The sequence below is a fragment of the Marmota monax genome, unplaced genomic scaffold (assembly GCF_021218885.2).
Source record: "Marmota monax isolate L192 unplaced genomic scaffold, Marmota_monax_Labrador192_F-V1.1 WCK01_AAM20220418_F8-fsc00053, whole genome shotgun sequence".
Taxonomy (NCBI): domain Eukaryota; kingdom Metazoa; phylum Chordata; class Mammalia; order Rodentia; family Sciuridae; genus Marmota; species Marmota monax.
The window spans coordinates 7617073-7644826 of NW_026693153.1; the positions used below are offsets into that span (position 1 = coordinate 7617073).

Here is a 27754-nt window from a genome sequence, read left to right on the forward strand (position 1 = left end):
ATATTAATATATCATATTTATATAATCAGAATTCATATTTAGGCTTAAGTTAACTAGGGTGGCAGACCTGAGCTTAAAACATTTGCATAATTTTAAGTGTGTAGTATGAAAGTAGATCTATACCCAATGAACAAATGAAAAATAGCAGGAGACTAACATAGCCTTTTGAAATAAAGCCTTTGAAATCAAAAGGCTGGCATCCAAACTAATTAATTATACATGTATATGAAATAGCAACATGGAACTTCTGGTTAACTGGGGTACAAATGCAAAATCTAGAAGCCTAGACATGTAACAAATGAGGTGAGTCTCATGGACCAATGCTCTCTTTTAAAGCTGAGGTCTTTCTGCTGGTAGTAGGCTATAACTACAGTTTTAATATAAACATTATTATTACTGTTGTTATTGTTTTATAAAAGAAAGAGACAGCACAAAAAAGAAGAGCATACTACTCTTACTTGAAGAAATGTTCTCTGTAATTCAGTCATCAACTTTAGGATACATAAGTTTTATTTTGATAATTAGGCTCTTAATGTAATACTTTCTGTGAAAAGCTACCATAGAACATCTATTGCAAGAATCAAAGAAATGGTGATATTAAAAAGTTTTTATAAGTCAGGAACACAACTTAGTTAAGACTGATTTTTTAATAGTTTTTTATTGATTTTTTAATATATGACAGTGGAATGCATTACAATTCATATTACACATATAGAGCAAAATTTTTCATATCTCTGGTTGCATATAAAGTATGTTGACACCAATTCATGTCTTCATACATGTACTTTGGATAATGATGTCCATCACATTCCACCATCATTTCTAACCCCCTGGCTCCTCCCTTTCCCTCCCATCCCTCTGCCCTTTCTAGAGTTTGTCTATTCCTTCCAACCTCCCCCCCAATCTACTATGAGTCAGTCTCCTTAGAGAAAACATTTGGCATTTTAATTTTTGGGGGATTGGCTAACTTCACTTAGCATTATCTTCTCCAACATCATCCATTTACCTGCAAATGCCATGATTTTATTCTCTTTTATTGCTGAGTCATATTCCATTGTATATAGATGCCACATGTTTTTATCCATTCATCTACTGAAGGGCATCTAGGTTGGTTCCACAGTTTAGCTATCGTGAATTGTGCTGCTACAAACATTGATGTGGCTGTGTCCCTGTAGTATGCTGTTTTTAAGTCCTTTGGGTATAGACTGAGGAGAGGGATAGCTGGGTCAAATGGTGGTTTCATTCCCAGTTTTCCAAGGAATCTCCATACTGCTTTCTGTAGTGGCTGCACCAATTTGCAATCCCACCAGCAGTGTATGAGTGTACCTTTTCCCCCACATCCTCGCCAACACTTATTGTTGTTTGTCTTCATAATAGCTGCCATTCTGACGGGAGTGAGATGAAATCTAGAGTAGTTTTGATTTGCATTTCTCTAATTGCTAGAGATGATGAACATTTTTTCATATATTTGTTGATTAATTGTATATTATCTTCTGAGAAGTGTCTGTTCAGGTCCTTGGCCCATTTATTGATTGGGTTGTTATTATTATTATATTATTTTTTTTGGTGTTTAGCTTTTTGAGTTCTTTATATACCCTAGAGATTAGTGCTCTATCTGATGTGTGAGGGGTAAAGATTTGCTCCCAAGATGTAGGCTCTCTATTCACCTCACACATTGTTAAGACTGATTATTATAGTGCTTCTTAAAAAAATGTGAGAGCAAATGCCTTTATATTTCAAAGGAGATAAAGTGTGCTTCTAACCAAATACTATTTCCTTCTTAAATCATCTTTGTTTTATAGCATCCGGGTCAACAGGGAAAAAACATCACAATGATTATGGCATCTAAAACAAGGCCTCTCAAGTCTTAGTGGGCATTACCTGGAGAGCTTGTTAAAATATAGACTCCTGGAGTATGGAGATTCCTTAAAAAAACTTGGAATGGAACCACCATTTGATTCAGGTATTCCACTTCTCAATCTATACTCAAAGGACTTAAAATCATCATATTGTAGGGATGCAGGCACATCAATGTTTATAGCAGCTCAATTTACAGTAGTTAAACTGTGGACTAACCTAAATGCCCTTCAATAAATGAAGGTATAAAGAAACTGTGGTATATATACACAATGGAATATTACTGAGGCTTAAAAGAGAATAAAATTATGGCATTTGCAGGTAAATGGATGGAGCTGGAGAATATCATGCTAAGATTAGTAAGCCAATCCCCCCAAAACCAAAGGCTGAATGTTCTCTCTGATAAGTGGATGCTGATTCATAATGGGGTGGGGAGTGTGAGGAATGGGAAAAATGGAGGAACTTTGGGCAAAGGAGAGGGAGGGGAAGGGATGGGGCTTCGGGGTAGGAAAGATGTTGGAATGCTTAGAAGGACATCAATATCCCAGGTACACATATAACTGCACATATGGTGCAACTCTACATTGTATACTACCAGGGAAATGAAAAGCTGTGCTCCATTTGTGTACAATGAACAGAAATGCATTTTGCTGTCACGTATAACTAATTAGAACAAATAAAAAAATATATACACAGCTGGGTCTTTCAATGCCAGAGGCTTTTTTTTCTTGTTTTGTAGTGCAAAACCTAGAACCTTTTGCAAGCTAGATAAGCACTCAACTACAGAGCCACTCCCTTAACCCTCCAGAGTTTCTGATTTAGTAGGTCTGGGGTTAGACCCAGGAATATTCATTTTTTAACAAGTTCCTAGGTGATGCTGATGCTCTGTTTCAAGCAACATACTGTGAGAAAACATACTCTGAGAGCTGGTCACTTAAAAACATCCTTTGGCAATTAACTGGCTGGTCAAGATTAAAAGAACAAATAAAACAACAATAACAGCAAAAAAGGTAACTACAGGTTCAAGCACCTCTGAGATGGAAGAAAAACTACTTAGTTAACTCTTATGTACACTATTCTGGGGCATCTCAGGTTAAATATCCTGAGGCATTATGTAAAAATTCTTGCCTTGACACTGTCAGGTGCTGACTGCCAACATGTCTGACCCTGAATATAAAACCACACATAATTTTTGAGAGTTTAAAACTGCTGCTGAAGAACTGTAATTTCATAAATACAGCTAGTCAAATGTATATATTCCAGATCGTGAGATTAAACTTGAAATTATCTCAACATTAAATAAAACCACAAGGGCAAAAGTCCTCAATTTTCTTTGACAACCACAGGCAAGCTAATTCTACAGATTGTTGAATGTACAATAGGTTATTCTCACAAAATAAACGCTGAAGGGTGAATTATATTTCTTCAAACTAGGTGGTGTCTTAAGTCAACAAGGGTAAGACTCTGAATATCATGCTGACAAGCAGATTTTGTGACATTTATGGACCTCACAGAAACAGAAACATGTAACAATAAATTTAAGCCAGGGTATAAAAATGGGCATGTTTGTATGATGCCTATAAAAGTTCCATAAAGAAAATTTGTTGGAGCTTGACTATAACCAAAAATATGGTTACCCTGTAGTATTCTTTCTCAAAGCTGCATTCTTCTGACCAGAAATATGAATGTCATGCTGCTGTGGAGGGCCTTCAAAGCTGGTTTATGTCTCCCTCAGATATTATGGGACATCTTCTCCAAGAGAAGATTCCTGGAAATGGATAACACTGATAAAAGAAAATAAATTACTAGTCTTGAGTTATAAAGTAGAATGACAGTGAGTTTTCTCACTCTTAACTAATCCCTGCCCAATAATAAAGAGGGGTTCTTGTCCTTTCTTAAATAAATTTAATTTGTTATTCCTGTACATTTTTGCCATACTTTATTTACAAATTCCTGCCTATGAGTTATATGAGTACTAAGTAGTATTTACTTTTTACATGTGTAGCTTAAGGCCATAGGTTAAACAGAATAGATTCTATGAATTCTATGCAGCACACTTTATGATATGTGTGACCCCTTAGTATAGAAACAATATATGGTATGTTATAAGCAACATAATGTAGAATCAAGAGGTGCTTATATTTCACAATTCCATTAATGATTCAATGGACCTAGAAATGTCCAGAAGCATGCCAGGACTTCCAGAACCCTATGTAGCATCTTATGTCTTTTTCGAAGATAAGGAGGGAGTATCATAAAATATTGGCATAGTTCCTCTTCAGATAGCATAAAATCTAAATATGCCATGCACATTCTGTCAAGCAGGTATTCTCAGAGGAGATGATTTTGTCTTGGGGAGACATCTGATAATGTCTGAAGACATTTTTGATTGCTACAACAAAGAGGGTCCTAATGGCATCTAATATGTAGAGAAAAGGGTAAACATTATCTTACAATGTACAGGATAACCCCTGCAGCTCATTTATCCAGTACAAAATGTCCATTGTGTGACTGCTGAGAAACCCTGCTCTAAAACTACTAAGAAAACATATTAATAACAATAATAAAAGGTGCTGTTATATAGTACATGTCTTGACTATTCTTTGTAAACATTCTATTATTTATTTATATTACTATGTATAAAAATTCATATCCTAGAGAGCTTTTTGTGATTATCATACTAATAAAATCAAACTACATGGTATGCTGTCTTTAAGAAGACAACAAAATTAGGGTGTAGAAACCAAGGTATGAGATCTCAGCTCCAAAGTAAGGACTGCATGAGCTGTTAATCCCTAAGCTATCCTAAGAGAAAAAAACTCTTTCTACACAAATATACATGGAAGATTAGGGCTGCCAAGTACAATCGACAGTTCTAAGAGTGTAATGTTCAGAAACATGATTAATGTCTGTCCAAGAATGTGACATCAGGTTTTCAAAGAATACTTTTCAGCTTTCTCTTCTTAGACATTTATAGACATAGTTTGACCATTAATATATCTGCTGAATAATAATAAACTGTGGTACATATAACCTAAGTTATATGAAAAGTGAACTACTGTTCTCATCTTTATTGTTAAAAAAAAAAAGGTTAAAAGAATCTTTATCTCTTGAAAGTGTTAAGACTATCAAGATACTCTTGTGTGGCTTAGATGAAGCTCCATCTTGAGAGGATTATGGACCATGGAGGGGATCTGGATCAGGGACTTCTTCTTTAGAATTAAAGAACATCAAACAAGGCCTAGAAATAGCAGGAAAACTAATGGATATCATTGGCTATTGACAATACCTAGAACACTGCCTTCCTCATATAAGATGCTCCACAGATATTTCTCAAATAAATAAATGAAGAATGACAAATCTGATCCCTTTATTTTTTGTAAACACATACCAAAAACCAATTAAAATTCTAAACTCATCATCTAGGATGGCAATATGAGCTAGTTTCAAAGGAACTATTCTGGTAACTATGGCAGGAAAGCATACACATCGAATCCCAAAATAGAACCAAGCAAGAAAAATCAGTTCAGGCCTTATTTGGGTAATAACTGACTGGTGAAACATTCCTCTGTATCTCTTCTCACAAGCTTCCAGCTCCAATGCAAATAAAGAATTAGCTGAGGACTGGGGGTGGAGCTCAACGGTAGAGTGACTATCATCTAATAAAATCAAACTACATAGTATGTTTCGCATGTGTGAAGTCCTGGGTTTAATTCCCAGCAACACACACACACACACACACACACACAGAAAATAGCTGACACTGCCTAAGAAATGACATCATTTCTAATTATTCAATGAACCCATATACTGTCTTCTGCCACATAGACTGCCTTATGCTAATGGCAAAACAGAAGGTATCCACTCTTCAGAGTTCACAAGCCTTTCTGGGACTGGGAGGAGGAGAAGTAAGGTGGAGTTTTCAAAATGTGGACCATAGAGCACCTTTATCTATATCACCTAGGATACTTAATTCAGATTCAGGGCTCCACATCTAACTATGAAATTGGAGTTGTCTAGGGGTACTCCCAGGAATTTTCATTTAATATTGCTTGGGTGATTTTCATGCTCACTAAGGTTCTAGAAACCCTTTGTAAAGGAATAGTCTGCTCAGGAAGCATCAAAACTCTAGAATTATTAATAAAAAATTTCCCCAACAAGCTAGCTTGTACAAACTTATTTCAGCATAGGGATAGAGTAAATTATAAGAGGTGGTGGAAGATCTGACATTGAGACAGTTAACGATGAATTTAATTTCTTGCACAGTAGTCTCTGAGTTTCTTGATCCATCTTCTCTGAGACACTCTGCATTTATCAACATGTCACAGGCACCTTTTCTACAGATTACATTACCCATGTGTGATGGTTTCAGTGTGCCCCCCAAAACAATAACAACAAAAAAATAGATAAACTTTCTATATTTGCCCTGGATTAATCAATTGGTGGCTAAAATACAAATAAGTTTATATTAAAGGCTGTATTTCTAGTGTTTCATTTCAATAAGAATAGTTACTTTTCTCCAATACATTTTGAGACTTTGAAAGTTAATTTATTTTCTTTTCCCTTAGTTGTTCCATCTGAGTGGGACTGAATATTTACAATCAATATAAAGTTTGTATCCGAAGGAGCTAGAATAAAATTGAAATGAAACCAGCATATGTTATCTTAAAAAAAACCCAATTCTTAAAATTATAACAAGAATAAAAAGTAATAATCTTAGCAGGCAATTTTACTATTGATAATCTATTTTAAGAGTCCAAATAAATAAAAGTGGGTATCCTCAATCTTTAGTTTAACAATTCCTTATTGTTTTTAATGAAGTTCTCATTCTGGGTTATTTATTTCCTAAGTTAATTCTCTTGGGGATGAAGATCATTTTGTAATTCTTCTACCTGGAATGTTATTTTTTCCCCCAATTTGCTTAAATCCTCCCAATCTTAAAAACATACTGATTTACAGTAATGTTTTTTGCTATAAACTCCTTGAAAGCTAAATCCAGCTATAGCCTACTAGCTAAATACCTTCTTATTAATTACTTTTATTTCTCATCTGGTTGCTAAGACTCCAAGTGAGGTGCAAACATTTCTGTTTCTCAGATGTAAGATAGGAAGATGACTTTGGTCATTTCATTCCAAGTCTGCTTAAAATGTCATGTCTCACTGTGTAGGAGCTCACCTGGGTGCTGCATGATGGTGTGTAATCATGTCCTTAGCACCTATGAACATGTGAATGTCTGTTTTCCCTAAGATCTTGCAAGCCAAATAAAAGCTATTCAAGCATCTATTCTGTTAAAGGATACAAAATTCAAAACACAGCTGTCTGTGACCTTGGGAGACCTAACCAGAATCTGCAAACAAGCTTATGTAAGCGTACCCTGGCCAGCCTTGTACCGAAAGTCCCAACTGAAAGAGTTTGGTTTCTCATGGGAAAGAGTAAAGAGTCTTCTGGGAAGAAGCACTTCCTAGCTAAGCTCTAATGTGAAAAATAACCTTTTTCTGTATTGTGATCTTAAGTTTATATGATACAATGCCAGGCAAGAAACCATAGTAGAGATGTAAAACACTGACTAAACCTGAAGAATGTCCAGGTTGCATAAAAAGTCTTAATAAACAACTTTATTAATGACCTGAAAATCTGAGCAAACCTTGTATTAAAAAGTTCCTCAAATGACACTACATGTAGAGATATTAGGAGAGACAGAGATGAGGCCAAATACTATAAATGGATCCATGAAGATTGGAAAAAATGGATAGTAAAGTACACCAAGTTCAGTCTGGCAAAACACAACAAAATACAAGCATCTAGGAAAAAATAATACAGAGACTGACATGAAGTGGGTGGAAGAAACCTCGAAAGCATGTCGAAAGCAACTGGATGGATATTGCAACCCACATCAGACAGGATTTTTGCAGTATTCAGAGAAATAGAGCAAAGGTCTATGTCAAGCTGCCCATGAGAAGGCCTTAGAAAAAGCTGTTAATGGTTCATATATATTTAACAACAACAACAACAATAACAACAACACACACACCCAGTTCTTGGGTCCAAGAGTGTGATCACTCAAACTTTAGCTTTGGTGGTAACTATTCTTTCAGAAAGATGAAAAGCACATGAGAGACTTTATAGGAGAAAAAAATATTTAGAGACAGGCTATATGATGAGAGATTAAAGGAATGCAACAGATAAAACTGCCGAGCAATGATAAAAAGAGGTATTTAACTCTGCTCAGAATTACTGTTTACATTTTTAAGAGTTTCCCACACCAGATAATTAAAAAATATATTTCTTAGTTATACATATGGCAGATGAAACAGTGAAATTCCAGGAAGTATCAACTCTGCAAAAAGCCAAGGAGTTAAAAGAAGACTTAAGATCACAGAATTTAAGAGAGGTAGGGATCTTAGAGATGATATAGTTTCCTATCTTCAAAGTAAGATCTGAGGGTCACCTATTTCAGAATTGCCTGGAGAACTTGTTAGAAATGAAGATTTCTAGGCTCCAATTTAGGGCTCTAGGATCTTAATCCCAAGAGGGATTGATCTAAGAAGCTTGCAAAGTTTAAGGGCTTCCTTTTATAGATAAGGAAAGCCTGGGGCCCAAAGAGGTAAGTTGTCCAAGGTCATGTACCAATAGGTCCTTGTTTCTGGTTCAAAACTATTACTTCTGTGGTATAAAATCTTTCAAATTTATAAGTTGTCTTTGTAGAGCAGTTATTACCATAATGTGTGATCTTTTTCTGAGAACTTAATTCATATTTTAGATGTTACTTCATTTAATTCTTGTGTAATAAGGAGAGAAGATGAAAGAAAATAGAGAAAAAATAAATGGGTAGGAAGCAAAATGAAAAACAGACAAGCTAGGAACAAGAGTAAGAAATGAGTAACCTTTGGTTAGGATGTGTAAGATCCACACACATGAAGTTAAAGCACAGTCTGAATAGAAAGCTCTGCAGTCCATTCCACTTTCTCTGCCAACATACATAGAGAAGAAAAGGCCCTACAAGTAACTGTCCTTAAAAGTAACCTGAGGTTAATGAGCAGGTTTGGCTTGATGGGTCTTGCACAAGTTTATCTTGAAAGAAGAATTAAGCAGTTTCAGGCCCTCAGTTGGGACTAATTCTGAGCCTGCCATCTTATGAGCTGGTAAATGGAAATGTCCTTCCTGGAGTATCACATGAGGATGGCAGTGTAAAGATCCACTTTCCAAATACTACATGAGGATGGCAGTGTAACGATCCACTTTCCAAATACTAAGTTATTTCTAAATACAAGTGCTATGTAAAACAGAAAGAACCACATATTAACCTGTATTCAAAGAAATCTCTTATGATTTTTTAACTTTTACAGATTTATTGTTTCAATAATCCAAGAACTGCTGGCCAGAGAAATTAAGCCAAACCTCTCTTCTTCCTATCCCCATAATCTGTGTGCTGGTTTTAGAATTACATCCCCTTTTAAATACCTTGATTTATAATGGCTTTAACTTATGTCTTTAACTTTTGAATGTCAGGAAAAAGTATAATAAAGCTACTAAGAAAACAGCACTTTCAAAAGAAAGATAAATTCAAAGAACAAATTACGGTCCTTCTTAACATTGAAGCTTCCTCTCAAAATGCAAAATTTGTCTCATCATAAACCCTTCTCTCCCACAGGGTGAGAACCAGAGAGTCACTTGTCTCTGTGTCCATTTCTGTGGCAGTAACTGCATGTTTCAGATAGTTCTTTTGTCTCATTAAAAGTCTGTTATTTGAAAAGTAACCATGTTGCATCAATATAGCTTCTTTTAACAAAAGCTGGACAGGGAGTATTTCAAGTTGGCCACTTCTGGTTCTAATGGTCTCTATCAAATTTAATCCTTGTAAGGGGAATCTGGGCTTGCCCCCAAGGCAAACCAAAACAAGGAGAACCAACATAAACCAATAAAATAAAACATGAAAAATATAGTGATTTAAATAGCTACATAAGTACATATTTATAATAAAAAATCGTAAAAGAAAATTAAATGTTTGGCATGTATAAAAAATGAGATTTAAGGGCTGGGGATGTAGCTTGGTGGCAGAGGACTTTCCCAGCATGAGGGAGGCACTGACTTCAAACCATAAAAAAATAAAAAACAAACAAACAAACAAAAAACAATGGAGATTGAACTTCAAAAGAAAGATATATCCCCAAATCCTAGTTTTCAGAAAACAGGAAAAGGCTGATTTTCTTATAATTTGCCAAATATACTGGCTAAAAAATAAATTTGCAAAAGGATTCTGGAATATAAAAGAGTCACAGAGAAAACAGCAGGAGAAATATATATATTCAAGTTACATTTTAGAGCGGAAAAGGCCTCTGGAAAACAGATCTCAAAGAACAAGATAATACAGAGGAAGAAAGCCCCTGATTTTTAATTAAGTCACAACATCTTGTTGTTTCCAGAGTCAGGGAGCAGTTTCAGTAGCAGAAATCTTGGTCTTGTATTTGCAGCAGCCTTGGGAAAGCAGCAAAGAGCTCTCCACAGGCTGTGCCTGGAGGGCCCAGGGGGGCTTTCAGATTTAGAGCTCTGGTACTCCACTGCTGAATAAACAGCTCCGGATTCTTTAATGACAACAGCATATCAGCTCCTTTTGAGGTTACAGCACACATAAACAGGATCTGCCTCATATTTTCCAGTTGTAGAGGAAGGAGGGAGGAAAAAGGGCCCACAAACTTTTTACTGCAGTTAACTGTGGAAGATAATTTGCTTTTACTTGCATGCAAGACTGAAAAAAAGGAAGGAGAACCAGTGTGCAAAATGTCCCCAGAAAGGAAACAGGAAAACCATCACTTCCTCTGTAAGTGAGAACATTGGTGTGCAATCAAAGGGGAGAATTAATGAATGCTGAACTCTAGGGTTTTAAAAGGAAAGAGATAGAAACTTAAAAAGAGTGAGTAGGAAGGTTCTTAATAACTTCCTGGCTAGTACCCACAGAGGTATCAAATGGGAGGTTTTGGGGGCCGGGATTGTGGCTCAGTGGTAGAGCACATGCAGAGTCCTGCGTTCGATCCTCAGCACTACATAAAAATAAATGAATGGAATAAAGGTATTATGTCCAACTACAACTAAAAAAAAAAAAAAATGGGAGGTTTTGTCCAGCATGTGCCCTACTCTTTACTTAAATATTAAAGTGAGCTGGCTATCATGTTGGTAGGCAGACCAGTAGGGCTATCTTGTAGGATCCCTTGAAGTTCAGTACTGGCACTGAAAACTTTCTGGCCTTCTTTGAGAAGTTCTAACAGGGGGCTGGGGATATAGCTTGGTGAGAAGATTTGACAAAATACAACAAATGAAGATATTTATAGAATTCCCTCTCTTATATTCTTGGCCCAAGTCCCTTATTTGGTTTGGGACTAAAGAGCTAAAGAAAAACCTTCAAGATTTGTGTTCTTGACCAAGTCCACCAGTGTCCCCATCCCCCCAATATTCCTACCCCAATATTTTTCAGAAAGTTGCAGGCAAAAGGTACTTTGTACTTTGTCTGTATTTAAATGTACACCTTAACAATGCAAAAGCTTCATTTTGCTGTCATGGGCTGGGAAACTTTACCTGTAAAGGGCTTGATAGTAAATGTTTCAGCCTTTGCAGGCCATGCAGTCTCTATCGCAAGAACTTAATTAACTTTGCTATTGTGGCACAAAGTAGTCAGACAATCCATAAGTAAATAAATATGAAGGAGTTCCAATAAAACTTTATTTAGAGTGGCAGATCAGATTTGGCCCATAGGCTATAATTTGTGAGTCTTGGTATTAATTCTTCACTGTTCTTAAAGAGTAGCAGGCAGGTGCAAGAAACAATGGTTTCCATTTTATTATGAACACATACTAATTATACATTGCCTTTGATAGAAATGAAGATGTATTAATTAAATGAATGTAAATGCTTTTGAAAGTGCTACTCAAACATATGCTATCATACCTTCAGACAAAAACAGCCTCAATGTTCATTTATTCTGGTGAGATTTATAGGGACAAGTTAGAGGAAGTTGGGTAAGGAGTTTATGGGGAAGAAGACAATCATTTCTTCAACTCAAGTGGCTCATGGGTCCCTAGAGGTTGACACCCTCTATTCTTTGGCAAGCTGTCAAACATATATGATGATTTATTATCAAGTGAAGTCAAGAAGTACAAATTTAACTACTTCTGTCTAGCACATTTTCTGTATTTCTCCTGTGCTACAGTTATTTCATTTCTGGAAGGCAAGAGAGATTTTCTAATTGTTTCAAAGAAGACTATACTCACTGGGGGTAGGGTAAGGTAAGATGGTTGGTTAGCTGATAGTTGAGATGCTAGACCTGGATGACAGAATGTATGACAACTTTGTAAAGAACTGCAAGGTATGTGCAATCACTGAAGACACTGAGTCCATGAAATTGGTCCTAAGAGGAAATCAAAAACCAGTTAGGATCATAGGAAGGCGGGAAGCCAGGAAGCTGGCCAGAGGCAGCACTATCTATCCTGAGAGCCATGCTTAAGTTATTCGGAAATGCCCAGAAACAACTCGGGTAGGTGGCCATTGAGAAAATAATCTTCCATCAATTGTAGACACATTCCATTTTCAGCTGAATAATCCCTGGGTTTAGGCAGACAGAGCTGAAAGAATTGTAGTAGTCCATTTCAATGAACCTTTAGTTCAGAGCCTGGTGCCTTGCACTTTGTCCTAACTGATCCATGCAACATTCAAGATGGTGATGAGTCCAATTTGCTCATCTAGAATCTAGATAGTTCTAAGGCTAATTGGTTTGCCACAGGGATTAATGGTCCTGTAGACCTCTGCAGTAAGAGTCCAGTTTCACTCTGTGGATCAAGATATCAAATTATAAAAATGTAATTATTAGATAGAGCAGTCTTCCTAAGAACAACTGGTTAATGGGTCACTGGTTCATACCTGGGAAATAATGTAGCTGAGTGTCCCCTGAGTGTGAACTTGGAGAGCTCCAATCACCCCTTCAGATTTAAAGCTGCACAGAAATTTCCTTCAAGGAGAAAGCCAAGAGCCACAGGCAGCTGACAGGAAGAGACCAGAGAAGGAAGAAGAGGAAGGGAGATGAAATCAGGAGGGAAAGCTAGACAAGGATCATTTAGGGAGAAACTGTCTTGGTCAGAAAAGGATACTTTTGGAGCAGAGTGAGAGAAAGGCCTGAGGATGGACAGAGAAAGATCTATCAGGAGTTGGTTTCCAGCGTGGGACCTGGGACATCAAAGATGGGACTTAGCTCTGACTGGAATCAATAGTATGGAAGCCCCACACCCTTGGGCTTTTATGAAGTTCCTTTATCCCCTTTTCCTTGTAAGACCTGGTGAATGTTTTGAAACAATATCCACTCTGCCTTTTTTAGGTAGGAGCCCAGCTACAGCAAGATGGAGAGGCTGCCTTAGCAGAGAACAGAGCCTTATTGAGGCAGTTCTCTTAGGCTATTGCTCTTGCCCTTTAGTTTCTTCTTGACCTACAAGTTTCTCCATCACACCCAAAAAGTTGTGTAGGAAATTCAGGCTCTTAATAGATGAGTAGGTAAGAGAAAATCAGAATAAAAGCTGTTTTTTTTTCCCCTCCACTTCCTTAGCATAAATAGATAGTGGATATGTCTGTAACAGGACAAAATTATAAAACTTTACATAAAATGGAAGTTTGGGCTATCCAATCCAATAAAAACAGTAGCTTCTTTTAAAAGGCAAAACAAAACCATCTCTTTTATAAGAACTTTATTTATTTCTATATAACTGAGAAGCTTCAAGGAAACACAGAAAAGGGCAATAAAGAAGAGAAAATTTAATTTGGAAAAATCACATAGGAATAAAATCCCAATATTGCTGATATGAAGCCTTTACTCACAGGCAATTTTTGATGGGGTTGCATTAGCATCTTACTCCAACCTCACACATTCTCTAAAATTGGCACAAGGTTAATATCTAAGTTTGATACCTTGAAATGGACTTAGACTGAAACTTAAACTCATTAGGAAAGTAAAGCAACAATATTTAAAACTTTGGTCCTAAGAAAAAGCAGATAACTCGCAATCAGTTTCGTAAAAATGCATATTAATTCATTAGAAGAAATCAAACAGTCATCTCTGATGTCTTCAACAATTTACTTTAAATTCTTCACACTTTTTAAACTATTAAGGTCATCAACTTCCCACAAAAACTTCCAAGTGAGAAACAACTGAAACCTCATGCTCCCACACCTAATTTCAATCACGATTCTAGGGGAAACATTCAGGTTTTCTAACATTAATAGGATTCAGTCACATGCTCTGGCCTTAGCAAGTGTGAGCAAAGAGCATTTACTATCTATCACCCATTTGGTAATAATTATCCAAATCTATGGCTTCTTTTTCTGCATCCCTTATGGCAATGCCATGTGTGCATCAATAATAAAATGCTATTAATTTTTAATGAGTGACTTTTCTATTCAAGGATCAAAAGAGTTAAGAATTATGTTTGAAATAAGAAGGAAGCCGGATGTGGTGGGGCATGCTTGTAACCCCAGGACTCAGGAGGCTGGGGCAAGAGGAACAGAAGTTTGAGGCCAGCTTTGACAACTTAGTAAGACCCTGACTCAAATTTAAAGAATAAGAAGTGCAGGGATATAGCTAGCTCAGTAGTAGAGTGCTAATGGGTTCAACCCCTAATAATCCAAAAAAGAAAAAAAAATCTTCTAATGTACCATAGACTTGAATTGTCCAATCAGATTTTTTTTTTTAAATTTACAGTTTTATCAAAATGAGCTGGGTAGCTTTAGAGTATTCACTAGACTTCATGTCCAGGGCAGACAGATATCAACTCCTTCCCTATGACAAGTCCACAATTTCTGATTATGTCTGCACAAATGGACTGCTGGCTTTCTACTCTGTCTCCCACCCAACCCCAAATTCTGAAATTTCTGGCAGAAAACAGATCTGTCAAAACAGGTTACTTGTATTTTTATTGGTTCCTCCAGACCATGACGACATTTCCTGAGAGGCAGTGCCAGGAAACTATTAATGTCTGTGAAAGAGCAGTGAAAGTTCTTATGAGCATAAACTTGTCTGGTGCCCCAGGAGACTGCAGCCTGAAGGAACCACTTGATGTTTAGACTGTGCCACTGATTCAACTGGCTGTTATATCAGAACTGCAAAAGAAAAAAAAAAAAAAACACTATCAGAGGAGAAGAGGAGAGACTTTCCAAAGACAAATGTCTGGAACACACAACAGGCAATTCTTTCCTTTCTCTTAACTATTTGCTTGTCTGGAGCAGAGTAGCTGAGCATTAGCTAGGCAGCTAATAGCTGGCTTAGTTGAGACTGTCACACAAACTAGGTAACTCACTCAAGTAGTTAATGGATCCTTTCCCAAGTAGTTAATGGATCCTTTCCCATGCAGGAAGGGTAATAAGACTTACATCTGGCTGAGGAGACTGTAGCCTTCCCCCAAACTGGAAGAAAGGGTCCATTCTAACATCCAGGTGCAGAAACAGAATTGCAACTTTTTAAAATGACCTCAGCAATTCTGCTAATGCTAAGAGAGCATTCTGCTAGTGCTTACTGTATGAGTGCATGACACTACTGATCTTAAAGGAAGCAGCAGCTTTACAGAAGATGTGAAACTAAATTGGACAAAACCTGTTTGAGGCACTGGACTTAAGGAGACTTTAAAGTATGTCAACTGATATATTATTAAGTGCCAAAATCATGTGGGTACTGGCTAATGTTGTAACTAGGTTTGTGGAGCAGAAAGGTAGCTCCCTGTACCTTCATATCCCTCTATTTCACAGCACCACCTGCTGGTTGAGGGGGAGAGTGAGTTAAGTTGGACTTATCTTTCTGGATACCTATGAATTCATAAAAAGAAGAAAAGCCTTTGCTCTTTCAACTCTACACAGAATACTGACAGTGTTCTCTATGGTGGAATATTAAAAAAGAATGGCACAGTTCTCTTATCTTTGCTTCTGTCCTAGCCACCCACAGCCCAGTGATGAGTGTGTCCTTCGAGATGTCCAAACAGGAAATAGGAACATTAAAACCAAGACCTTAATAATATGGTCCTTGCATGCTCTTCTGGGTCATCTGAATCATGATCTCTAAAAACTAGTTTCATCAGTATCTTTAATCCCACTTCTAGATGAAGTTAATTCTAGTCTCATATTTAAATCTTTGCAGGAAAACTCTTTATATAGTCCCAATACAGTAAACACCCAAATTTTAATGCAGCTAGCAAATAATTCAATAAATCAAGGTTAAAGAATTTACTGTCATATAAAGCACTAGTTTTCATTCCTGGAATGTTAAAAAAATTAATCCATATACCTCATCAGAAACTCTTGGCTATATGTTCAAATTTGTTTCAGATTTTAGAAAAGCAAAAGGGCACTTATGTATTATATGACACTCCCAGTGGGTTCTTGGGCAACACCCACTAAGCAAACATTAATATCCCCACAGTAATATATAAGAATATTCACACTAAATGGTTAAAGACTCTAAATAGACAAATCAGTTCAGATCAGGTTTTGTAGTCAAGAGTGTCAGAGGTTCCAGTCCATGGTTGGTTGGATCTTGACAGCACAGTACATTACAGTGGGAGCACATGGTGGAGGAGGCACCTTCACCTACAGGCAATTATGAAGCAAAGAGAGACAGGAAGGGGCTGCCATTCCAATATCCCCTTTAAGGGCATATCCCCAATGACCTAACTTCCTTCTAGTAGGCTTCACTTCCTAAGGGTTCCACAGGCTGGGGACCAAGCCCTCAACACATGGGCCTTTGTGGCTCCACAAGATGCAAACTGTAGCAGTACTTGTTAGAACTTAATAAACTTGTGCTTTTGGCGGGGGGTGTTTTGGAATTCAGAATCAAGAATAAGTGATTTTGGGCCTATGCCAGCTAGTTTTGATTTAATGTGGAGGAAAAAAAAAAAAGCCAAAGCAGTGACCAGCATAAAATTCTTTAAAATTCTTGTTTGTTTGATTTTGGGTAAGTTACTTAATGGTTTGGGCCTTGGTTTTCTTCTTGGTTACAACAGGGTAAAGATGGTGGTGAGAATGACATGTGAAGACTCCAGGGTGAATGGAAGGGAACTGGTCTTCATCCCATGCCTACAGAGATCCAGCCCTATGTTAAGTGCTTCCAATTTTTAAACACTGTAAATAAGAGTGTGATAAACAGTCTTACAGTTAAACTTTGCACGTAGCCCTTATAATTTTTTGGGGGATAAATAACTTAGAATATAATTGCTGGGCTAAGCAACACTATATTTATAACTGTTCCTCTCTCACATGCTATCTTCTTCATTTCCTATCTATCCATTCATACATCAGGGTTTGTACTAACATTGCAAAATTGCCTTAAAGGCAATTTTTACATTTCCAATATCACCTATCCTTTATCTTTGTAAATGTCATGGATGACCATCAACAGAATCTGGCAATTTACTATGGGAGAAAAGGTAGTTCTTTGATTAAATGTACATTTCACTGATTGCATGGAACATATGTAGAAATCCAAGACAATCTTCCAAAATTGAAGGAAGTAGTTATTCCTAAATGGTCATTATTAGTTGGGACTCAGGTCTATTTGACTCTAGAGATATTCCATTTCCAGATCCCCTAACTCCTACTACCATGACATTTGAATTGTGTTGTGGAGAGACCTGAAAGGTCCTTGGAATGAGGGGTCTTTAGGATATGGTGTGAAACAAGGGCATGAATGAGCTTTGATTGCATGTTCACTATACTGTACTCTTTTCTATTGAACACATATACTGTGTTCTTCTCTATTGTACTATACACACAGAGCCCTCTTGGGTGGCTACCAAAACCTCTTTGAAATGTTAGCCAAGACTTAAGGTTTGTACAGAGACCACAGTAACCATTTTAAACCACTGCAGTATATATTCATCACCTACTTGCTGTGCAGTACATAGTTTTAAAACTACTTAACCATTAAACAGTTTATTACCCAGATCAGAATACTACCAAAATTTGGGTAACTTGATGGCCTAGGTAATCTTGTAAATTCTGCATGTGCTTCCCATTCCCTAAAGTCTAAACTATAGGCGTTAAATAAGCTTGTATTTGAATATCATATCTGCAAAATTCAGATGACCTGACAGCATTTTAGATGAACTAACTCTAGGTAAGATTTCACTGGAAAATCCATCATTGTTCCCAATTACACATAATTAATGGAAGAATGGTAGTAATTCCCTCATACCTAGAGATTCGATAGACATTTTAAAAGTCATCACCTTTCTTATAAATAAAACCCTCAACAGGGTGCTTAGTTACTTTCTTTCCAAGGTATAAGTTTCTATGACTCTTACCTGACTCACAGGCAAGGCCACAATAACTCGTGAACATGTTGAGAAAAGGCTAAGAAGACAGAAAGGGGGCTGGGAATGTACCACAGTAATAGAGTACTTGCCTAGAATGAGCGAGGCCCTACACCACACAGACACACAGGCACATGTGCTTGTGTGTGCACACACACACGAATGGGGGATCTTACAAAAAATAGAAGAGAGACCTGTAGAGTAGAAAAATGGGGTCAAGGGAGAGAGGAGGGGAGGAAAAGGAGGTACTGGGGAAGGAAATTGACCAAATTATGTTATGTGCATGTATGAATATATTACTATGAATCCCAGTACTGTGTATAATTATAATGTGCCAATAAAAATAGATAAATAAGAGAAATAACAGAAAGGGTCAGGATAATTCAGTATAAATAGGGATTCCCTAATTTAGGTCAACTGTGATCACAGAAAACTTCCTTATTTCACAAGTACAGTTTGAAAACATGGGCAAAGCTCCTTATTCCATGTGATTCTGCCCTTGAGTGTATATCTCAGTGGACCTGTGATGGTTAATCTAATCACAGTTCATGCTTGCTTCTTCTGTATACAAAGTACATTTGAGCAAGAAGTCTGTGTGAGACATACATTTTCAGGTGTTTCTCTGAAGAAGAAAAACATTCTTTTCAAACAGAATATTGTGGGAGAAAACAAGGAACGACTAGCTATAGTCACACAAAAATCTTCAATTTGTGACCCAGGATTTCAGGACTTGGTCTGGTCTCTGGGTGGTTTAAGAAGCACAGCCTTCTACATTATACTTGCTTTAATCATCACCATCCACGACATTACCAAACCATTTATTTAGTCTGTTTTTAAGCTCACCACATGGCAAATAACTACCTACATAAACAAAACATTTCAGTTCTATAACAATTCTTTGCAACTGAGACCCCTGGAGAGAGAAAAAAGTATAATTGCTGTCTGAAACATATTGAATTTTCTGTAAGTGGTTCTATAAATGAGTGATTGATTCTCAAAGAGGAAGGGTTGGGGGGAAACAACCCCACAAAGTGCTAAAGGAGGCATTTCTGAATCTTATGGATAAGGTAAAGCAAAATCACGATATCCCTGTCAGTTCTAAGCTAGCAGAAAGCCCAGTCTGAATGTAGATACTGACATGTGGGCAAGTAAAAATAGGCGCAAGTCTCTTTTTAAGAATAAAAAACATGTCTCTAACTCCTCATCTCCCTGCAGCAGTGGTTCTCAAAGTTCAGTGTGCATTAGAATCATCTGGAGGACTTTTAGAAACACAGATTGCTGGGCCTACCCCCAGAGTTTCTGATTCAAAACTCCTGGTGGTATGGCTCAATAATCTCTCTATCTAACAAGTCCCCAGGGATGCAGCTTGTCCAGGAAGCACAATGTGAGCAACACTGCCTTAAAACACAGAACATAGAATTACATAAATGGTAGCCAATCAATAAATACTTATTGATGGAACTGAATTCATATTGAAACACATTTTCTTCCCTACCTCAATGTGAATGGGATCTGACATGTTGGAGAAGTGATTAGATGTAATACAGCTGGTAGTTTCAACTGACGTGTGTGTGTGTGTGTGTGTGTGTGTGAGAGAGAGAGAGAGAGAGAGAGAGAGAGAGAGAGAGAGAGAGAGAGAGAGAGAGATGAGTGTATGACTGAAACAGAGAGTAGAATCATATGTGAAGAACTGAGGAAAAATAATATTTGTACTCTCTGAGTATGTCTTTGGAGAGGCCTTGTCAAGAGTCCCTGTCAATGCTCCCCCAGCTTGATGATCACAAAACAAGGAAAACGAGCCAAGAGTTTATCTGTACCTCAGTACCACAATGGTGATGGCTTTGGGGCGCGATGACAGTGGTAAAATGACTACAGCGAGCACTTCTATAGTGAGATAGGAAGACAAATATGACAAGTGAAAAACCAAGAGAGAAACCTCAAGAAACAGTTTGCATGATTGATATAATTCCTAGCATGAGACAGCAGGGGATAGGTGGAGGAGTGTAGATGACATGTGGCTCAACATAACTAGGACTGGCTGGAATGCCCTCAGGGAAGCAGTGTGGCTTTTGGTAAAGTTACTTCCTTCTCTGATTGTTACCTGTCCTACAGCTTGGATAATAATGCCTACCATGAAGACTGGGGGTGGGTGTGGGAACTGCACTTTAGAGCAGTAGTACTCAAACTGCAATGGGCAAAAGAGTTCTCTCTACATTCTTGTTAACATACAGCAGCTTATTAAGACGCAGGTTGCTGGGTCACACCCCAGAGATTCAGATTCATTAGGTCTGGAATGGGGCCTGAAGAGATGTAATTCTGATGCCAACACACCCAGTCTTCAGACTATAGTTTGAGTAGCACAGGGACAACAATCCACATCCAGTTGCCATTAAATCATCACACCAAGTAGAATGCTCAATGTATATCTCAATTACATCACTTTCTATGCTCCATATTAGGCTGTAGTCATTTTGGCTCACTGTTTTCAATCCTATCAGATTTACCCTAAAGCAAGAACTGCATTGTGTTCTTCTTTATATCACACACAATGCCTAACACAGTGTTTTGATATGCACATATGTGCTCTGTGTGTATGTAACATGTGTTGGCAGATACATACATATTGCATAGGCAACATCAGTAATACAACTTTGTTTATTTCTTTAGATTCTTTTTAAAATTCAAACCTCGCCTTCTACCAATCTGTTTACTGTGTGAAAATCCAACTGCTGATTTCTTAAAAAATTAGCTGTTTGGCAAAATGAGTCTTATGTGGTAGATGGCAACATGGAACTCATTAGAAGTGTTCTTATGTCTGAGCACAATTTGCCAATATGCCCTCAATGAATCTGAGGCTAACGAAAATCAGCAAGTAGAAGTCACAAATTCCATTATGATTGTAAGCATTTTCCAAGCCCTTTGCCAGAGTCTCCCTTAACTCCAGGGTCTTCTAGCCCCTTGAGAACCAAGGGGTCTTTAACTAAATTCTCTGAATCTAATATTGCCTTCATTTATAAAATCTAAAGAATGAAAACTAGTTATACCATAAATTAAGCCAACAAGTCATAGCATATTTAATCCAGCAGAGTGCTGGCAAACATGTGTAAGTGTGTGTGTGTGGGTTCACTGGAAAAAGAAAGGCAGTGGGTCTGGTGGGCTGGTAACACACTAGTCCTTTAAGATACACAGGAAATACTCAGAGGTTTTTTCTGTTTATTAAGTTAAATGGCAATGCAGAAGCTCATGAAATGTTTACTTTGATACATCCTCCTCCTTCCCAATCCACCACATCCCAAATACATTCCCAGAAGACAACTCAGTAGTCCTAAAAAGAAAGAGTCCTTGAAATTTACAGCAACATGAAACTCAGTTTCAAAACCTCCATTCTTCTGGGATCCTTGAAATCAGAAGCAATGAAACACAAACAGAGCAAAAAAGGGGCTCTTCCACCTGCTTCTAGAGGCTCTAGAAAGTTGAGGTTTGAGAGAGAATTAGAAGCAATTTTTCCAACCTTGATGTAAACATTTAGTACTGTCAGCAATGGCTTGGGCTGAAAGTATTTTTAGAGATAGTCTTGTGGGTAATATGTGCAGAGTTTTAACATTTAGTTAAATTTGTCTCTATTCTTCAAATAACAGAACAAATCAGTTTATTTCTTTTAATTTAATTATGTCCTTTGAGAGAGAGAAAAAAATCAGATGCTTTTGAAAATTAGTGTGCCCTGTTTCTTCTGTGCCCTGAAGCCCAGAGTTTTGATTAAGTTTTATGCAGGTTGACTTCTTTTCTTGCAACCTTGCAAACTGGAAACAAACAAGCAAACAAACAAAAAAGTAGTTTACCAGTTTTTTAAAAAATATATTTAATGAAAATTGAAGTCTCTAAGTTAGAATAATCCTTAAAATACCTTCCAAAAGTCTGTCAAACTCTGGACAAGAAAGTATTTAAATCTGCACATTAGTTGCTAATTGTTCAGAATGGGTTAGAAGATTAGAAGCCTTTAAATTTTGTTTATAAAGTTTCTTTAAAAAAATAAGGAAATTCACCCAAAATAAAGTTATCATGCTTTAAATTTTAATAAGTAATAAGCTATTCAGAAAATGTAATAATTAATGCAGTAATAATAATTACACAAATATAATAATAATACAACTATTCAGATATATAGTAATAAGGCATTCAAATCCTTACTGGTTAGCTAAGATGGTTATTACATTGAGAGTTGAAATCGACTTTAAATTCTCTATTAATTTTTTTTTTTAAACTGGGGTGGAAGGGGAAAATGAGAAGTATCAGGGGTATTTGAGAACAGTGGAACAGAGGTAGAATCCTGGGGTAAAAAGATTCTGGATGTCCAACAAAGAGTGGGTGAGGGGATTGATATCTCAGAAGAAAAGAAAACAGGGTATTGGATAGTAAAATAACAACAAAGAAATATTCAATGTAACATTTAATATAGTTCAAAGTTCTTTTCAATGACCTCCAAATTCCATCTGAGGATACCCGAGAACACCTAGAAATAGTGTCAAAAACAAATATATATTTTTGTGCTCCTTTTCTATAAATCCAAAGTCTAATTAAAAGAGATTAGATGAACTGCTCAAGGTTATAGCTAGACCCAGGTCTCATGATCTCCAGTATGTAGAAGCATCTGAGAATTGAGAGACCAGTATGACAGTGATCCAAGCTGTAGCGAAGGAGTTTTGGACCAGAGTGGTCGTAGGGTGAATGCCAAAGAACTAGGACAGATTTTTTTCAGAATGACATTCCAGGCTGGAAGAAGATTGGATTTCTTTAAGCCTAAGACATATGACTTTTAAATTTTGAGACTTTTGAAATTAGGACACAGCTTAGAATCAATGTCAAAAGAGAGGCAGAAGTGCTGATGATGTAGCTGTGATTGTCCATGCATATGTGTGTCAGTCTGCTTCCTGTCACTATAACAAATACCTGAGAATATCAACTAACACAGAGTAAATATTTACTTTGGCTCACAGTTTTAGAGGTTCCATTCATGTTCAGTTGGCCCCACTGCTTTGGGCCTTTAGCAGCATATCATGGCAAGAGTGCACTGTGGAAAAAAACCTTTCACCTTATGGCTAGGGAGTTCCACAAACCCCTTCCAGGGCACACTCCCAATGACCCAAGGATATCCCACTAGGCCCCACCTCTTACCGTTTCTACCACCTCCCAATAGTTTGGGGCCAAATGTTTACCATATGTACCTGGGGGGACACTTAAGATCCAAATCATAGCCATGTCCCAACACACAAATCTTTCCAAAGAGATGATAGTATTCTGGAGCTTGGAGATGCTGGTGTGACTGACCCCGATGTAATGGGCTGGCTGTAATGCACACAGTAGCACAGAGGACAAATGGAGAAGTGATGTATGCTAAAGCTTCAAAGGTATTAAATCATCTGTGTTAAAAGATAGAATCACCACACATAGTGGGTTTTCCAGATCTCCATGCATTGCTGGGCAAATAAGATATACAGCAGTGGTTAAAAATGAAAGCTTTCAATTTAGAAAGAAGAAAAAGTTTGTGTAGTAGTGTTGGTTGCATGATATGAATATACTGAATGCTACTGAATTATACAGTTAAAAATTGTTAAGTGATGCATATTTTACCTTTCTAGAATCAGTCTTCTTGGGTTCAAATCTTGTTTTTGATATTTTCTAGCTAAAGCCTTTGGGTATTGTATTGTGCTATAGTTTTTGTCACCCTAAAATGTGAAGGATAATAGATTCCACCTCAGAGAGGTAGAGAGGAGTAAATGAATTAATATGTGTATTTCATGCGGCCACTGGCAAATTATAAAGGATCAGCGAGGCTAGTGGTTGTTATTGGTGTTGTAATTATTAGTGCACTTACTAGGATGGAAAACAAGTGTCTAACAACAGTTCCAGCTTCTTTTCCTTCTTTGGTGGAGATACTAATATGAAATAAAATGGTGAAAATGTGGGTAGAAAAGAAAGACTAAGTAAAACAAGAGCCTGGAAAGATTAATATCCTGCATAATCAGTCTGGAATAACTGAAACTTGCTTGTATCCACTGATTATTTAAATTCCAATATACAAACTAAATGTTTAAGGGTCTCTACCACTTGTGAGGAAATTCAAAAGTCTATATGCTTGGTCCCCACTTAGACTGTCTCCGATTCTCCAGAGATGGGGCCAGTAACTGTCCACTGATGTCAACTGAAGTCTGTCATTACACACACACACACACACAACACACATAGACAATGTGTGTATACCTTTTGGTACTTCAGGTTCACTGGGTGGACTGCTATATATTCTAATATCTAAAAATGAGTATCCTTTCTTCTTTTTTTTCTAACAGCATCTTTCTGCTTTGTTGTAAAGAAAGGTCACTTTCAATGTGTACATCTACCTACCACTTCATAGATACTGTCCTGAAAATTATGTTTTTTCTGAGTATGACTATTGATCAGCAATTCCAGCACTATGTGTGCTTACATGAGAATATAGTTCTGCAACCTTCCAAACCCATTTTAGAGCCATACAGGCCATTGATAGATCTATATGGCTCAAAGAGATGTCTTATTTATTTTTGAAGTGGTAGTTTTTATTCAGTGTGAAGTGGTGGCTAAGCAATTTTCCCCTTTGGTGGGGCTGCCATCCTAATTTGGTCTGATTTCATTTTCTTGTTTTGGTTTAGGTCATTGTTATACTTTGAAACTATGCTGCTAGGCCAGGGTTCCCTCTCCTCTTAGAAGAGCACCAGGAGGAAGGTATTTGGATGTGGTGTAAAGGGGCGGAAGACAAAGTTACATGGGAAGTAGGGGAAAGAGTTCTGTCAAGAGTCTCCTCATGGCTTCTCCTTGCCTGCTGCCTTATCTCCCAACATATTTTATTTTCTAAAATTGCAGACCAAAACATCCTTATGCTGGGCATGGTGGCGCATGCCTGTAATCCCAGTGCCTTGGGAGGCTGAGATAGAAGGATCACGAGTTCAAAGCCAGCTTCATCAATGGCGAGGCACTAAGCAACTCAGTGAGACCCTGTCTCTAGATAAAATACAAAATCAGGCTGTGGCTTCGCTCAGTAGTCAAGTGCCCCTGAGTTCAATCCCTAGTACTCACCCTCTCCCACAAAAATCCTTAGTAGGTGGGGCATGATGGTGCACGCCTGTAATCCCAGTGACTCAGGAGGCTGAGACAGGAGGATTGTGAGTTTAAAACCAGCCTCAGCAACTTAGCAAGACCCTAAGCAATTTGTAATACACTGTCTCAAAAAAATAAAAAGGCTGGGTGGAACTGTCTCTGGGTTCAATTCCCTGTACCAAAATAAATAAATAAATAAATAAATAAATAAATAAATAAAAAGAAAAAAAATCTTTAGTAGCTCCCATGACAGAAAGTAAAGCCCAACCTCTTGAGTCTGGCACTGGAGCCTGCCCCCACCAAACACGCACCTCCAGTTTGCCCACATCTTCACCACGTGCCCAGTACAGCTGAGGCCTCAAGCACCTGGAGCCCATCTTCCTCATGGCCTCAGTCCCCCTCCTCCTTTCTCTGAACCCGCTGGCAGGAACTGCCTGTGCCACTCATTAGGGCTCTTAGTCATATGGGTCACATTTTCAATTAATAATTTCATACATGTGTGATTTGCCTCACTAACCAGACCAGAACTCACCAAATTGGAGGCTCATGGGTTGAATTCAGCCCACATACATGTTTTGTTTGGCCCACATAATGTTTTTGAAGAATTTGAATTAGTTGCCAGCATTTTTTAAAAATTAGGAGATGGCACACACACAGAGTCTGGGTTTCTGACTCCTTGACAAACTGGAAGCTCTGACAATGCTGGGCCAGCATTCCAAGATGGCTCAATCAGCTGGAACTGACCCCTCAGACACAGTGTGTCCTTGGCACTTCAGCACAGTCCTGATCACTCCACTTTCTAAATCTGTGACCTATGCCTTGTCCTTAGAGAACAGGGCCTTTGTCTTCACTTCCTAGAGCACAGTGTTATCCACATAACAGATGCTTAGAGAACTCTCCCTGAAAGGCCAGAATCAAGGAAGCAGATGGAAGAAGTGATGGATCAGGGAGATGAAGATAAAAGGAAGCCATGGGTAAGAACACTAGTGAAGGTTTTTCAGTGCCTCAAAAAGGATGTGAAAAGGAAAACCTTGTTGGATTATAGGTTCAAATGACAGGAATTCATGAAGCCCTTTAAGAAAAAAAAAATTAAAAGAAGTATTGCATTTTTAAAATGATGGCTTCCCAGAAGCTAGATGACAGAAACAACCTAGATTACCTCATGAGGTTCTTCAGTTCCAAGTATATTTCACTGTGTTAACAGTGAAGTGAGTCATTCTCTTCAGTTCTTTTAAGGAAAACCGCGAAGCTTCAAGTCTTACTTTGTAATGCTGACTAGGTAAAAGAGAAATTAAAGACAGCCTTAATATCATCTCTATCTAAAAAATCTCAAAAGAAAAACACTGGAAAAGATGTATATTGCCAAGAAAGTTTCCTGAACTTGCACCAAATGCCTTCTCTGTGTTATCCAAGATGCCCCTCTGCCTTCAAATGGGAGTGAAGTTAAAAGGTCTGGAGGAACAAGGTTCTAGAATTCTACACATATCACTTAGTGATTAAAGTAAGTTAAACTTCATGGGTGACACTGTGGCTCAAGAAAAGTCTTGGCTTAACTCCATTTTCTCACAAAGCATGTTGTACAGCTTCCTCCTACTGAAAAGTCTCCGCAGTTTTACTATCTGTCCATTGCTCCTGGGTTTGAGGGTACAAAGTACACTGAGTTGGTAGTGAGCTGCTTGGGAATTTAGACGAGAAAAGAGGTGAAGAGAGATTTTTCAATTTGTCCACTTTGGGAATTTGTGTTTGAACTGGAAGTCTGAGGAACCAAAGTTGAATACAGCTTTAGATCTGGGACATATCTCTAGATGACAGAACAGAGAAGAGGTCACCAATGGGAAGCTTATGGAAGCATCCAACAACAGACATTTGCCTCACTTGACTTTTTGGCAAATTTTCCCCATCTGCCTGAAGAGATGACCTAATTTTTCATTTCAAAGAATTACAACTTAAAATCATACCTACTTGTAAGCATTGGGATTGCACAAAGTTTCATTCCCTAAGTTGGGGCTCTATCACAGTTTCCAAAATCCCCTAGTTTGTTTCAGAATCCTGTGCTGTGCCATGAGAGAAGCAACAGCATATGCTGTACTGATAACAGCCTAATCTCAAGGGTTAGACGGACAGCAGCCCTGGTTTTGCTAGTCAGTGGATAGGGGACCCTAGGAAAGTCAGGCAACTTCCCTAGCCAGTTTCCTCACCTGCAAAAAGGCCATAAAAATTATACATTACCTGGATTGCTTTGAGGCATGATTAAGAGAATACACACAGAACACAGTCCAGCAATGTGCAGTCAGCTGCCAATAACAAACCATTTCATCAGAGTCTCTCATAATATTCAGAAAGATTTAGATGGTCAGGAAGGTGAAAGGCCATAAGGATCTTGGAAGAGTACATAGAAGTTGGCCTGGCATTTTGTTTACCATTGGTAATTCTAATTAAGG

At 37.7% G+C, this 27754-nt stretch overlaps 1 protein-coding gene across 5 annotated transcripts in view; it reads right to left on the minus strand.

Moving 5' to 3' along the window:
• The window catches only part of Cmss1 (cms1 ribosomal small subunit homolog), a 327203-nt gene that overhangs the window by 82460 nt on the left and 216989 nt on the right, over nt 1–27754 (minus strand). For 2 of the 5 annotated variants that reach the window (XM_046455269.2, XM_058582907.1), the window contains exon 2: nt 14794–14988. The exons of the other annotated variants lie outside the window; for them this stretch is intronic. In XM_046455269.2, the coding sequence (XP_046311225.1) occupies nt 14794–14830 (37 nt within the window). In that variant the 5' untranslated portion in view covers nt 14831–14988. The remainder of the gene's footprint in view (nt 1–14793; nt 14989–27754) is intronic. 5 annotated transcript variants of the gene reach the window in all.